A 14,965-nucleotide genomic window follows, 5' to 3' on the forward strand; every position below is an offset into this window, starting at 1 on the left:
TCCCTGGGAAGAACGACGTCGTGATGAGGAGCAACATCGACACCCGATTCCTTAGCTTCTCGGCCTCTCGGGCTTCTCAGGCCTCCCGGCTCCTTAGCCTCTCAGCCTCAACTCCTTAGTCTTTCGTCTCCTTAGTCTCCCAACCTCTCAGGCCTCTCAACTCCTTAGACTCCCAGCTCCTTAGCCTCCCGACCTCTCTGACCTTCCGACTTGTTAGCCTCCAGCCTCTTGGATCTCCCGGCTCCTTAAGCCTCTCAGCCTCTTGGGCCTTCAAGCTCTTTAGCTTCTTGGGCCTCCTGGTTCCGTAACCTCCGAGCCTCTCGAGCCTCCCAACTCCTTGGCGATGCAAGATGAAGGACCATTTTAAGAATAGAATAGTCATCATACAAATCTCAAAAAATTATTTTGATAAAATGGCAATGATGTGAATAAAATCTTATATTATTTAAGAAATTAAATAATAATAGCAGGAAGATTGGAATAGAAGCAAAATGTCTACTATCTCATTATAAAAGGTAGTCCTTTTTGGTATCCAAGGTATGCGCACATTGGCACCTCTACGTACATCAAAACCCTAATAATCATCTTCTTTATCATCTAACTTGAGCGTCAAAGTGGTCACGTTAGAGAACCCCCTAGTTATCATTCTAACTCTCTTCTTTTTTGTTTACTGTGATTTAGGCTCTCCGCCACCTCATTATGCTCATTGTTACTTATCAATTGATAATTAAGTTGGTAATAGAGTCAACTCACTAGTGAATTACACGCCGACGTTTACGGGTATAATCAATAATAAATGAAAAAAATAATCAATAAAGATGTGTGATTTGATAATATAGGTCCTAAAAATAATTATTGTGAGATCTTTTTTATAGTGAAGAGAGTACATGGGTTTTTATACTTTTGATGTCACTTTGATGTGACATTGATATGGCATATGGGGATAAAAAAAATTCACTTAAACCTATTGAAGATACCCTCCAATGAGAGATTTTTAAAGAGATTTGAGAAATGAAAAAATTGAAGAAAATTTCCAATGCAAGATGTTTGGAGGGGTTTGTCAAACTAAAAAACTGAACAAAAAAGTTTGAACTATTATGAGCATAAGGTTTTAGGTTTTTAGTTTAAGAGTAATAGTAAAAATTTAAAGTTATTTTTTCTCTTAAAATTAACAATGTGAGTGGTAGAGAGGTTTTTTTTATTATGGAGAGAGTAGCATATTTTCATGTTTATGATGTGACATATTAAAAATTATAAAAAAAACTCATTTAGAGTTACAACTATTGGAGATGCCTTTATAGATACAAGGTTTGAGGTTTGTAATTTAAAAATAGTAGTAAAATTTTAAACCTGCTCTTCCATCTCAAAATTAATAATATAGGTGGTGCAGTAATTAATTATGCACAAAAAAGTTGATAATATAAAATCGATTAAAAAGTTATAGGGAGGTTTTTTAGTTGTGGAGAGAGTGATAAGTTTTATGTTTTTGATATGACATTAAGGTGACATATTGAAGAATAGAAACAACTCATATAGAACTTTAGCCATTAAAGGTGCCCATAGCTCTAAATGAACTTTTTTTGTAGTAAAAAACTCTCATCAATGTGACATCAAAAGTATAAAAACCTACTACTCTCTCCGCTACAAAAACATCTCTCAAGAATTTTTTGTGGACCCTATACTATAAAACCTATCATAAAAAAACTCATTCATAGCTCTAACGACTGAAAATATCCTAAATAGTCTCGTCTGTTGGAGTTCAATCAAAGTCTCATATTGAAAAGATTTGATAAAGATCATGGAATTAAAAGGATGCATGATATCTCCATTGGCATTAGGCTTTTTGGGAATAGCCCAAGAATAAAACCATGAGAATCTAAGTCTAAATTAGATAATATCATACTATTATGAAAATATATGAATATCCTTATAGTACAAACCACCTACCTTTCCAATTTTGAAGGAAAAAATAACTTTCAAATTTTGCTACTGTTTTACTCTTTGCTCTTGAAATGAAAATTTCAAACCTCACGCCGACAATAATTCAATTTTTTTTATTCAACTTTTTAATTTTACAAACCTCTTAAAAAAAAACAAACTTACATTGAAATTGCTTTAAAGTTGGTTCATTCTTCTAATTTATAGGATTGGTTCACTTAATTTACCTTATAGTCCATTATTTTTGCCCACTTATTTGTTTTCACATCGCTCTACACGCTTTGCTGTTTTTTTAAAAAAAAAAATCAAAAATGAAATGCTAAGCAATGTTATATTTAATTTCATCTAAAATGGATAAGACAACCACCAAACTTTTTCATAATTTAGGCTATTAAAGATCTAAAATAGAACGTGCGAGACTGGAGCCAACCCCGAAACTTTACCCAAGTTGTTGTTTGACGGTGAGAAACCAGTGGAGATCTTTTAGGGTTCTAGTCAATGAAATGGAGTTCCGCTGTCATTCTCTAGCGTTTTAAAAATCAAACTTCAACCCCTGATTGGCTTCTATGACTCCTCGTTTTTAGTAAGAGGCGTACAAAGCGTGAAAGAAAGAAAGAAATGAAGTTCCCCTGTCATTCTCTAGCGTTTTTAAAATCATCCCAAACCAATAATGCGTGGTGGTACAAAACCAAAATTATTAATAGATTTGGAAATAATCAATGCGTGCCGAGAAAATCATTACTATTTTTATATAATAGACGAATCTAATTTTCTAAAGTCGTTTAAAAAAAAAAAAGGGGCATGATCATCTTGTACATCCAACTCAATCCATTTCGTCGAATTGGACATCAATCAATTATTGGCTCGATGAAAATGGAAAGTTAATTTGGTGAAGTCCCGACTCGGCTCCATCCATCCGCACCAACCGAATAAACCAGAAAAGTTATCCGGTTCATGTGTTCGAGCCGCAATCATGGACGGGTTGAACCGGACATGGTCCAAAATAATAAAATCCGCCGTCGTTCGCCCAGTTCCTCCCTAATTCCAACTACCCTCGCCCCCCTCGCTGTCCAAGTTACGATGAGCTTCTCCGCCGCAACCCAAACCACCGACTCGCCGCCGATGCCATGCTGCCGACTCCGAACCGGACCTGCCTCTTCCTTCTAACCTTCCTCCTCCTCTGCTCCTCCTCCATCCTCGCCTCTCCCTTCTCCACTTTCGCCGTCTCCCAACGGGGCCCTAATTATACACTCGTCTGCGCCCTCGTCCCCTCCGCCCTACCCCACCGCTACGATCTCAACTGCAACAGCGCTTCCACGCGTGACGTGCTCTGCTACCCCGCCGGCGAGATCCCTTATGCGGCTGTCGCCGCTGGCAATGACTTTCTCTGCGGCCTCACCATCCCGTCGGACAACTCCAACGCCACCATGCGCTGGTGGACCTTTCCCGAGCATGGCTACGAGACCTACGAGAAGCGGATCTACTGGGGTCCGCCCCTCGCGGCCCTCGCATCCGGCGATACCCACGTCTGTGGCCTGACGGACGGAGGGCCGGAATGCTGGCGGTGGGAGGAGATGGTATTCCCTCGCGGGATTAACTTCTCTGACATCGCTGTGGGGCGGAACTTCGTCTGTGGGCGGCTGAGATCCGGCACCATCCGGTGCTTCGGGAGCGACCGGGAGGTCGTCGAGAAGACGCCGGTTGGTAACTTCAGTTTGCTTGCTGCCGGGACCCGGCACGCCTGTGCGGAGTCAGTTGCTGGACAGCTGACTTGCTGGGGCACCGGGGCGCCTGCGGTGGAGCCGGATCTATCCGGCATCGTGTCCATGGCATTGGGTGAGAACAAGACCTGCGCGCTGTGTTCCAATGGAACGGTTCTGTGCTGGGGGGAGGGCTCACGGCCGCCAGATAGCCTCGCTAGGGAGCGGTTTGTTGGGATCCAGGCGAGGGGCGACGCCATCTGCGGCATTTTGTTGCTCAATTTCTCCGTGGTTTGTTGGGGGAACGAGCTGTTCCTGCAGAACCACACGATCTATACAAGTGTCTTGCCGGGGACGTGTTCTCCGATCTCGAGCTGCGGCAGCTGCGGGGTGCTGCCAGGCTCCGGTAACATGTGTTCATCGGACGAGGGCATCTGCCAATCGTGCCGGCTCCAGCTCAGTTCCAATTCTACGCCGCCATCTCAGCAAAGCGGTGGTGGTCGCACAAGGAAGACACTTTTTGCGGTTCTTGGATCCGGATTCAGTTTGGGATTGTTAGCCTTGATGTGCTTTCTGGCCTCTCGTGCTCTCAAGCGGCGGAACAATGGCGGAGTACTGGGTTCGGTGTGGTTGTACCGGCGGAGCCAGCCATTGGGGTTGCCGGATTTGTCTCTCGACGGTCGGCTTGGTGGCGGGACTGTCGAGGAGTTCTCTCTAGAGTTCCTGTTCATGATCACTGACAATTTTTCGGAGACGCACGAGATCGGCTCGGGAAGCTTCGGCGCGGTCTACCGTGCGACGCTGCCTGACGGGCGTGAAGTCGCGATTAAGCGGGCAGACGTTCCGCCGTCCGCGCCGCCGTCCACATCCCGAAGACACGAGCAACTCCGAAAATTCGACCGGGAGCAACGGGAGCAAGCATTCTGCTCTGAGCTGGCTGTGCTCTCGCGCATCAACCACAAGAATCTGGTCCGCCTTCTGGGCTTCTGCCGGGAGCGCGGTGAGCGTGTGCTAGTGTACGAGTACATGACCCACGGCACCCTGCACGACAACCTCCACAGGTGTCCCATGGTCCCGTCGTCGCCGCTGAGTTCGTGGACTACACGGCTTCGCCTGGCGCTCGACGCGGCCAGAGGAATCGAATATCTGCATGCCTACGCGGTGCCGCCCATCATCCACCGGGACATCAAGTCCTCCAACATTCTGCTCGATGAGGAGTGGACGGCCAAGGTCGCGGACTTCGGGTTGTCGCTGACAAGCCCTGAGGACGAAGGAAGCATCGCCGCCGGCACGGTTGGTTACATGGATCCCGAATATTATCGTCTGCGGCGACTGACGGAAAAAAGCGACATTTACAGCTTCGGGGTGGTGCTACTTGAACTGGTCACAGGGTGCAAGGCCATCCACCGGAGCATGGAGGTGGAGGGGGAGGACCAGGAGACGGAGGGCAGCTCCACTCCGCGGAACGTGGTAGAGATGGCCGTGCCGTACATTGAGGCAGACGAAGTAGCGCGAGTTATGGATCGCAGGGTCGCGCCGGCATCACCGGAGGAAGTAGAGGCGGTGGCGTACGTGGGGTACGTGGCATCGGAGTGCGTGCGGCCAGAGGGGCAGGACCGGCCAACCATGGGGGAAGTGGTCGGGGCGCTGGAGAGAGCCTATGCGGCCTGCGCAGGCGCCGCCGCCGCTCGTACGGAAACCACCGCCGGACGCAGGGTCTTGTCGCGCGCGCCAAGTTTCATGTGAGTGATCTGAAGCCCAATTCATATCCATCCAATTCTTTTCTTCATCGTATTTTCTCTCCGTTTCTTAGTTCATATTCTTTTTTTCCATGCTTTTTTTTTGTTTAATTTTTTTTTTTTTCCAATGTCTCCTCATTCCACAACTATTTATTTTTGTGTAATGCCCCGAAGGTATTCATTAAAGTTTGCTAATTTCAAAGAACATGAATATCTTCTCTCAAATTGCAATAGCTGTAGGATTGCTATGGTAGCAGTAGGCTCTGAAATAGTTTATGGTCTGGTGTAGTTGTCAATGTGCTGAACGATTAGGTGAGTGACGATGACAGGGTTGGCAAAATGGCTCAATCCTAAATTAGAAGAATTCAACAAATTGTGATAGGAAATTAGGTATGTGAAGACTCAAAATCATCTTTAAATCATAGTTGGTGTATAGTTAATAATGCAAAAGAAGAGGTTGCACACGCCACAACTGACTTGAATTGTTCATCAAGGCACAACTGACTTGAATTGTTCATCAAGGCATTAGGGAGATTTGCAAGTGTGTGGATGTTTCAAAAGCAACCCTAATAGAGGAAGTCAAACAAGGAGAGCCAAAGGATCATGGCTGCTTGATCTTGCAGTTTGAACGTCAATGTTATGCTCCTATTAGGTCAACTGAATCATCCTTGTTGATACTCTTCCTCTCATTGTCCCATTCACCATCAATGTGATGTGTCTTCTGCTCTCTACCTGCCTCGACATCTATAATTTAGACCGAGTTGTGTGTCACTGCAACTTCTCTTTTCGGTGGACTGGCCATGATTTGTGGAAATTTTGTTCTCAAGCACTTTTTCTGGAGCAGTTAGTTTTGAGGACTGAGTTTCTGAAATCTCATTCATTTTGGGACGATCAAATTAGTCTATTTTGGAAAAAGCTGATAGAGACACATTTGACTTCCACCATTCAAACACTCATAGAGTCGCCAAACTGAAAGAGGATTTGAAAACAAACAGATCTAGTACTAGTGTCCAAACTTCAGTAATTGAATCAATAGGAAGGTAACTTGAGTGATGTCAATGTTACTAAGATGGCGGTAAAGATGATTTGAAGAACAAGCTTAGAGCCGCTTGACTTCATGGAAAGGCATCAGAAATGTGTGCACACAGCGGAACTAAGCTGATTCAGGCCATTTCTTAGCTAGACAGCTTTTAATGCTCGACATAGATGGGGTGCCTGAAATTTTAAGGCAAGGGGTTGATTGCTCTACTTATACCTAATATTGCATCGACACGGTTTCCTTGTGTTAAGAGTGATCATAAAACAATGTTAGCTATGTCGATGAGCCTGAAGGGTTCTTCCACAAATTCAATACAAGGTAGCTCTGTCCGTTGTCTGTTTCTCAGGAAGTGGAGATTTCCAATATTGAAATTTGGGACCGATATGGTCTTGTAATATAGCATATGTTCGTGCAAATGGTACTTCCCCATAGTATCACATATTGCATAACACCCAAAAGAAGAGCACCTCTATGTCCACAACATACATTTGAGGAGTTGTTTCTTAAAGCGATGTTTTTTTTTTAGAGAATTTAACCATTTAGCAAGATTGAGAAGGCAAAATTATATATGACGAGTCACTTTTCTTTACATTTTCCCAAGCCATTTAATAGTTCATCTCATCTGAATTCTTCTCCAACACTTCCATGTGGGAAATAATTCTAAAGGGATTTGATTGCTCTGTTTTTTATTTCCGGTGTCTTTTTATTCTACGTTTTTGTTGTTGTTTAGATAAAAAGACAGAATTTCCGTTGTCTTTTTATTTCACGTTTTTTTTATTGGTGTTGTTTTTATTAAAAAAAGACAAAAATTCCACTTTGGCACTGTCTTTTTATTCGACATTTTTTTATTGTTTGCTTAAAAAAATAGAAAAAAAAAATATATGATACCGTACGCGAACGATGCCTCAGGCCGTCCACTGTCATCGGAAGAAAGCTACGTTGGAGAAATTCTTGGCTGAGTTTTGATCCGAGGATTACAGTCTTATCTCATCCCGAGGGCAACTTAAAACAAAAAAACGACGAACGAGGAAAGGAGTTGAGATCCTCTGCCGATATGTCCTCGTGTTCTTTAGTGGATTAGACAAGTTAAAATATATTTCAGTATATCATGAGGATATCATTACCGACGAGAGAATATAGGAACACGTCATTTTTAAGACAAAGGATCTCTATTAGAAGGAAAGGGGATTAGAAAGAAAATTACCGGGCATAGGTTGATGGAATGAAAGGGATAATACTATAGTAATTATAGTTATTGGTAGGGAACATAATAAATGGAGATTAGATTTTTTGGTCCATACAAAAATTAGATCAAAAAATGAATTATTTATAATTAGGGTTGGATTGTGGTCGTAATTTGATCGTAATTAATTGTGATCTCTTCTTGGATTTATCGTCCCCTAAGTTATAGTTTGGGTCTGAATAGGTGGTTGGAGGTTGTCGACAGTGGACAAATGATTTGGTTGTCAAACGTCGAGGGGATGGTAGTCACATGTTTTGATCTAAATTATAACGTGAGATGATGATGAATCTAAAGAGAATTATAATTAATTATGATTCAATTATAATTACGATCGTAATTATAAATAATTTATCCAACCGTTTATTTTTTTTACCAGTGGATCTGGTCCCTAATAAGGGGAGGGGGACTAAATAAAGAATAGCTATTCTTATATTTTACTAATAAATTTTATAATAAATATATATGAAATAATTTTCATAATTTATTTAAACTAATTTTACTTTTTACTTGCATGTTCCATTTCAATTTGGTCTGTTAATCTGTTTGGCACAATGAATCTAACTAGATTGGCTTATTCGGCTCGACCAACTTAATCGATCCATCCGACTCGAACAGTATGATTGACTCATTTGGGTCGACCAACCCATTTAGCCAGATTAGCTCACTTAATCTGATCAATCTGTCTAGCTCAACCATGCAATTGATTTATTTAAATTGACTAATTCAACAATTAGCATGTCCGACCTTTCTAGGCCCACTAGACTACTTTACTCATTTGACCCATCAAAACAAACTGACCTATTGAGGGTCTAGACTGGTTTACTCATTTGACCTATCAAAACAAACTGGCCTATTGATTAGTTGATTGATTGATCGATAGAAATGATCAACTTGTTTAACCTATCTTACTCGATTGATCAGGTTGCTTGACTTGGTCAGACTATTAACCGAAGATCCATTATGCATGCTCAGACTTATGGCTCAATGTTCATCGGTTAGATGACTAGCATAACAAACTTAGCTCATCCAAGCTTGAGAGACCTTACCTTCATATTACATCATCGAGTTTGCCTCTATGCAAGGATACACGATATTTTATTCTCACTTGATGATATTTCCTCATTAAATTCTATAAATCTATCACATGATCACCGACTTGACTACGCTATAGGAATATTTTGCAAAAGATGATTACGTCCTCATAATCTATTCCCAAATTATATAAATGAAAGTATATCATAGAATTAATTTATAATTGACCATCAAATTGATTAGTGATGAGAAATATTTCCTGAATAAAAACTTGGTAGAAGGTGATTTTCTGCCCAAATTCATCTCAAAGAAAGATTGAACGCTCTCGTCGTCACTATCGAAACTCATTTCAAAGGGGAAAAAAAAAAAATCAATGCTATTGTCATCACTCGCTGGAGATTTAGTAACAGACAATTCGAAGGAAATACTCAATGTGACCGCCTGTTTTTTCTAAATCATGATTTGATTTCTTGCATCTTGAAAAGTCTCGACATGCTCACCTCTCACAAATGACCCACCATGACCCTGTGCACTAAACAAAATGATGAAATAAACTACTAGCCAATAACTTAAAAAGGTCGATCCAATGATTAGGCTCATTTTCCTCTCAATAAAGTTTTTGGAAACAACGGTAGATTCTATATTACCAGCAATCTACCAACATAAAATCTTTAGGGAAAGAAAAAAAACGAAATTGATATCTTCATTTTTCAAAACGTTGATGTGTTAGGTAGATACATTTGCTTGGGTACAGGGGTCTAACTCTTTGAGAAAAAAACAAAGAGAGGAAGGGATGGATAAGTTCCTAACCCCTGGGAGTTAATCCGAACTCAACAAACTAAAAGACAACATGCATTTCTAAGGCATGGCTGTGAATTGGCTTCCTCTAACAAGCTCTGACACCTCATATTGAGAGTTAATTATGCAGCTCCAGCCAGGTGGAACCAGAAAGAATCTATGTAGTTTGTGAAATAGAAAAGTTCGCTATCCTTCCATGTCATCTACCTAATTTTTTCCGCCCTGCACAACAAAGAAAAAAAAGGATAATTAACACAAAAAATTAGTTAGGATGTGTGAAATGTGATTGATTATTTTCTGTTGTCTAATGGAATTTCAAGTACCAGGGATTCATTCAAGAGATTACTTGATAGATGATAATGACACACAAGATATACTGAAATCAAACTGGATAATCTGCTTCCATCACAAGGTTTTGGTGAAAACTTACTATTTGTTAGCAGATGAAAGAAGACAAGTTCATTCCAAGCATCAGGGACTCCAGGAAGGCACCAGTGGCTGCAATCAAGAATAGAAGAAGGGTGGCTCCAAGTGCCGATATGTGCATCACTCCTGAAGGCACCCATCAATGTTACGTTGAGGGCAGTAACAGGAACTGTCATGTTTCCAACTACCTTAGCTATTATATCAGCAAACTCACTCCTGTCGTCAGATTTAGCCACGGAAAGAGGCTGCTGCGTCACCTCACAGTCCTTTTGGTTTAAACCACTGAAAAAGAAAACCATATCAGTAAATTCGCAAGGGCAATCTACAAGAAGCTTATCATAACCTAACTGAACTAGTCAAAGTACAAGCAGGAAGAAGGCACTTAAAAATCCATTTTCCTTTTGGCTCAAATACGAGCTAGATGAGGGTGGCAAGTGAATAAATGATACCAATATGCACCAAATCCAATCCACCAAAAAACACTCACCTTGCACATGTATGTTAGAGACTCAGAATCAGTAGCTAAACCTTAGCATTAATTCTTCATACCAAAAAGGTGGCTATATTTCTAGCTGTGAAAAAATATTACATAACACTTTTAAATTATTTCTAAATAAATGAAATTTATAAAAATTAACTACATGTGACAGATCGGGTGATAGATAGGTAATAAATGCGTGGTGAAACACATTTAACTTAATTGTTTGGCAATTATCCCATTCAAATGACAGGTAAAACCTATATATTAAGGACTTTTTGATTTGTTCATTTGGCATACCCTTTGCCAAATGATTTTCATTGAAACAAGCAAGAAATAAGAAGTTTTTACCCTTGTTTTGTTATTCGGATGTAGAAATAGTTGAAATACAATTGAGAAACTGATTGCCACAGGTAAAAAGCACATAATAAAAACTCATCTCAGACAACTCGGCTTTTAGATTAATTGGGTGTGAAAAATTCCAGGTCAGATCAGTGTGCTAAGATATGGACGATTGTTGGATAGAAATAAGATGGATGGCTAAACAAAACTACGATGTCCAATACATAATATGGAAGACATCCAGAAAGTATTTTGGTAGCCAAGTTTTAACTAATCATGGATGATAGTGAGTAAAAGGAAGACTAATTAAAAAATAGCAGAAAATGGTCACATAAGCAGGGGCAGTATGTGAGATAGGATAGCCTTATTTTCTGCCAACAAGAATCAACTCTATTAGAAGGGAAACTGCTATCAACACAAATGGATAATGAAGAAATTCATAATAATAATAAAAAAATAAGATTTAACCGACAACCATGACCCTAAGTGACTTATATTCCTTTTTATTTTATTCTTAATGGTGATTATGGTAAAAACCAACGAATAAGAAATAGAAATGGGATAGACGGAGAGGAAATTTTACTCTCCATCCCTACCCCAAACAAGATGTGGGGGCAACGAGAACAGGTTTTTAGGTCAAATCTCTTCCCATCCTTGCCCCGCCTTGAACCAGAACTGAGTCAGAGTTAAAATAGGGAACATAAAATCAAAATATAATATAAACCATCAAAAATATTAACTTTCACATCAATATATGTGGTGCAAGTGGGGCAAAAATGAGGCAGAAATGAAGTGAGTTATAAAAAAGCATTACCCCTTCTCTGCTTCATCCACATTTATAGGGCAGTGCAGGTCAATTGTCATTTCTATTATAATAAGCACTGTAGCAAAGACGTCTTAGCCAATGATTTAAAATTATACCGATGTTTTTCTTATCTTTAGCAGGCCCTATAACTCCTTACAACTTTACTCTTCCTTTCTCCTCTCAAGATTGAACTATGATAACAATCAGGAATCATTAATTCCTTTCTTGAAATCACTAAATTAGATGTAATTGGTCAAAATCGCACAACACAAATCCAGTTTAATTTCTTCTATTATTTCTGATAATAGCTTAATCAGCCAACGGGGCTGACAAAAATTGACTGGAATCGAACTAGGTGTGACCCAGAATACTATAGTCAATAAACCTAGGGTGGACCAAGTCATTAACAGAAACTAATAATGTTGGCATTAAGATGTGAGGGCAAAGACGGATTAAGTAGTAATTTTTCAAATGAACATAAACAGAAACCAAATTGAGCAAGTAATTTACATGGTATAAATAACCAAGACACTTGAATTTCATGCCTAATTAGCTTGATTTGGAAATGCATTTGAGAATTGTAAAGTACAGCTACCTAGAAATTCAGAATTATTCATGAGGGCATCCCTCCGGTTTGAAATGTATTGAGTTGGAATGAGTACCTCCAATGGGACGGCTCAAAAGTTCGGAAGAAGACATGAGTTCTGTTTGTGTTAACCATTGTCTCAATCCATGTTGCCCAAGTATCTAAGGCTGTTCTGAAAGCAGAATTGATAGACATGCCAAGCTTCAATACTCCTCCATTTTGGAAATAGCAACCCCTGAAAAGTAGACTGTTAGACTTGTTTGAAGTACAATTTCTAACATAAACTAGGATCCTTTGATGATGTGCTGCAAATCAGAGCTAACATATGCAATTTTGATCTTTAAATCACTTTAGATAACCAATATTTCAGCATCATTTTTTTTGGGGTGGGAAATACTGGTAGCTTACATTCATGAAACCACATCTAACCACAGCTTCTGGACTTAATACTGAACAATTATAGTTTACAGTTGAAGCATGAAGTGCACAGATCCATCCTATAGTATCCAAAGCCATAAAGTAACGGACTCAAGCAATTTGGACGTGTTGAAGTTAACCAAAAGGCAGATTTTGGAAAGTACAAGTTTATCGTATTACTTCTAGGGAAATTCCTAATTTCCAAGTTCCTGCATTCAGGCCGAATTCATTTAACCATGGAATATACTAATAATGCTATTGAAGTAAAAAAGTACAGGAAATAGTTAATTCAATAAAAGGGGGGAAAATGGCATGCCAATATCAGTTAAGGTTTGTTGATGTCCTATTTACATCTTTCACATGGACATCCTTGTCTCTAAATTGCACCTCAAGTCTATGAAAAAAGCAGAAATGGTAGAACTATAAAAGATAAATCTAACCTATTCAATCTTTGGCTATATTCTTAGTCTAAACTCCATGAACCAAACTAACTTAGGCAGCATATTGCAATTTATCAACACAAAGTAGTTTACAACAAATGAACTTTGTGCTTGTATTATCTTCATCTTTTACAATTTTCCATAAACAGTATTCAGGTAAAACTATTTGATGATAAAAGGATCCTACATAATTTAGAGGAGTGTTACCAATACAAATGTATTCATCCGTAAGTCCATAATACTATGGAAAAAAAACAGATGCATAGATGTGTTTTATGGACCCAGAGAAGTAGTTTACAATAAATGAAATTTGTGATTATATTATCTTCATTTTACATCTTTCCATAAACACTATTCAGGTTAAATTTGATGATAAGAGGACCCGACATAGTTTAAAGGAGTTATCCGTACAAATGCATTCATCTAAAGTCCACAGCAGTATGTAAAAAGTAGATACATATGAACATAAAGCTTTTCTTTTGAACATCTATTCTGCATAAGTCAACATCATAAAAATCTCTAATATAAGATAATGATCAGAGAAATAAAGTAAGGACAAGGAAACAAGTGAAAGATAAGAAGTCAGGACTAGATAGAAAGTAGTGCATATTATTCTCTATATAATACTTCCTCTTTCTACGGAGATTCCAGAAAATGGTCAAAATAACTAGAGTAGACAGCAAAAAGCCTCAAGGACATAATAAAGGTGAATATGGGCAAAATCTGAGAGCCAAATTTATTAATAACTTACACATCAAAGAGTTTAGTTGGTGTCCACCAATGGCCAGAATTGAAGATCAAAACATCTGAATCAATCCACCTATGATTAATATCATCCATCTTGTCTAGCTTGAGTGTCAAGCGAACCCTCCTTGGTCCATGCTTTGGTGCCAAACCCTGCTGCACTAGAAACACCGATCGATAGAATTCCACAGTTAAGTTAAATGTTTGGAACTTAACCCCCAAGAATCGAATTGTTTTTGAGATCTTATTTCCATTTACTTCATAAACAGTATTGGGATCCTGCACACCAGTCATAAGCATGCAGACGAGAGACTCCCACTGAGTACGACTCATTGAGTCTCCTACAAAGACGACTCGCTTCCCTCTGAGTCTTTCCAAGATTTCACGTGCATCAAATTTAGGGATGTCGCAATGTCGAGGTTGCCATCTCCATTTAAGATAGTTCATATCCTTTCTCCCATTTGCAAAGCAATTAAACCCCCTTTCAGCAAATGGACATTCTGTGCTATTATAAAACGGATAATAAGAATCATCAGGAACCCAGCTACCATCAAATACATTGCAGACATCAGATTCATCAAAGAAGCCCGAGATCAATCTTCCACGACCGAAGTATCGAAAAGCATAGAGATACAACATACATCCAGCAACCAGTATCACCGAGACCAAACAGAAGATCACAGCCAGATTGCCAAAGGATGGTCCTTGCGCTGCCCACCATTTCCGTTGAGCCAAAACCCTAGGGCTGCTGACACTCCTAGGCGTCAGCCGAGCCGAAACGCTCCTGCTAAAACTCTTGCTCATCGTCGCACTACAGCGGCAACAAAATAAAAAGTATCCACCTACCAAAGAATCAACTAGTATTCCAAGAGGATCAAATCGACTTCAAAATAAAGAGATCGACCAGTTGCATCCAGGATCGACCAATCTAATCCCGCCAAGAACACGAAACAATTTTTCACCGTCGCCAAGCTTCCAACCCGATGCCACAAGAACAAAGATTCGATTTTGAGCACAGAAGGACCGATGTCTTCAATATTCCACAAGATTTACGGAGGGGAAAAAAAGGATTGAGGCGTGAGAGGAACAGAAATCAGACCCGGTAATCCTCCAGGAGCGCCGCCTCTAGCTCTCCATCGCAGTCCTTAGTTCTCGTAAAACGCCCTCTCTAGCGCGAGATCTCTCTTCGGATACGCCGAAAGGGGACGAATACGTCGAAACGGAGAGGCCGCGCCCTG

General features: G+C 40.1%; 2 protein-coding genes across 3 annotated transcripts; one reads left to right on the top strand and one right to left on the bottom strand.

Moving 5' to 3' along the window:
* The first annotated feature begins 2,813 nt into the window (after positions 1-2,813).
* LOC122026915 (serine/threonine-protein kinase-like protein CCR4) lies at positions 2,814-10,066 on the top strand. Its single transcript, XM_042585653.1, has 2 exons — positions 2,814-5,380; positions 9,933-10,066. Exons 1-2 carry the CDS (start codon positions 3,066-3,068, stop codon positions 9,934-9,936), a joined length of 2,319 nt encoding a protein of 772 aa, XP_042441587.1. The 5' UTR covers positions 2,814-3,065; the 3' UTR covers positions 9,937-10,066.
* LOC122026916 (protein trichome berefringence-like 7) lies at positions 9,072-14,965 on the bottom strand. Of its 2 annotated transcripts, none has more exons than XM_042585654.1 (4): positions 13,735-14,965; positions 12,203-12,361; positions 9,920-10,197; positions 9,072-9,711 (listed from the first exon to the last, which is right to left on the bottom strand). In XM_042585654.1, exons 1-4 carry the CDS (start codon positions 14,529-14,531, stop codon positions 9,689-9,691), a joined length of 1,257 nt encoding a protein of 418 aa, XP_042441588.1. In that variant the 5' UTR covers positions 14,532-14,965; the 3' UTR covers positions 9,072-9,688. The 2 variants fall into 2 exon arrangements, with proteins under 2 accessions (XP_042441588.1, XP_042441590.1); XM_042585656.1 differs by lacking the exon at positions 9,072-9,711 and having other exon boundaries at positions 9,919-10,041; positions 10,104-10,197.

This window comes from Zingiber officinale, chromosome 10A (assembly GCF_018446385.1).
Source record: "Zingiber officinale cultivar Zhangliang chromosome 10A, Zo_v1.1, whole genome shotgun sequence".
NCBI classification, from domain to species: Eukaryota; Viridiplantae; Streptophyta; class Magnoliopsida; order Zingiberales; family Zingiberaceae; genus Zingiber; species Zingiber officinale.

Bases quoted from the DNA above. Each gene is read 5' to 3' on its own strand.
- LOC122026915 (XM_042585653.1), top strand. From the start codon at position 3,066: ATGCTGCCGACTCCGAACCGGACCTGCCTCTTCCTTCTAACCTTCCTC.
- LOC122026916 (XM_042585654.1), bottom strand. From the start codon at position 14,531: ATGAGCAAGAGTTTTAGCAGGAGCGTTTCGGCTCGGCTGACGCCTAGG. The intron at 10,198-12,202 runs GTACTCATTCCA...TTTCTTTTTCAG, and splicing joins TTTGAGCCGTCCCATTGGAG to TGGTTTAAACCAAAAGGACT. The intron at 9,712-9,919 runs GTAAGTTTTCAC...TTTGTTGTGCAG, and splicing joins CTTTCATCTGCTAACAAATA to GGCGGAAAAAATTAGGTAGA.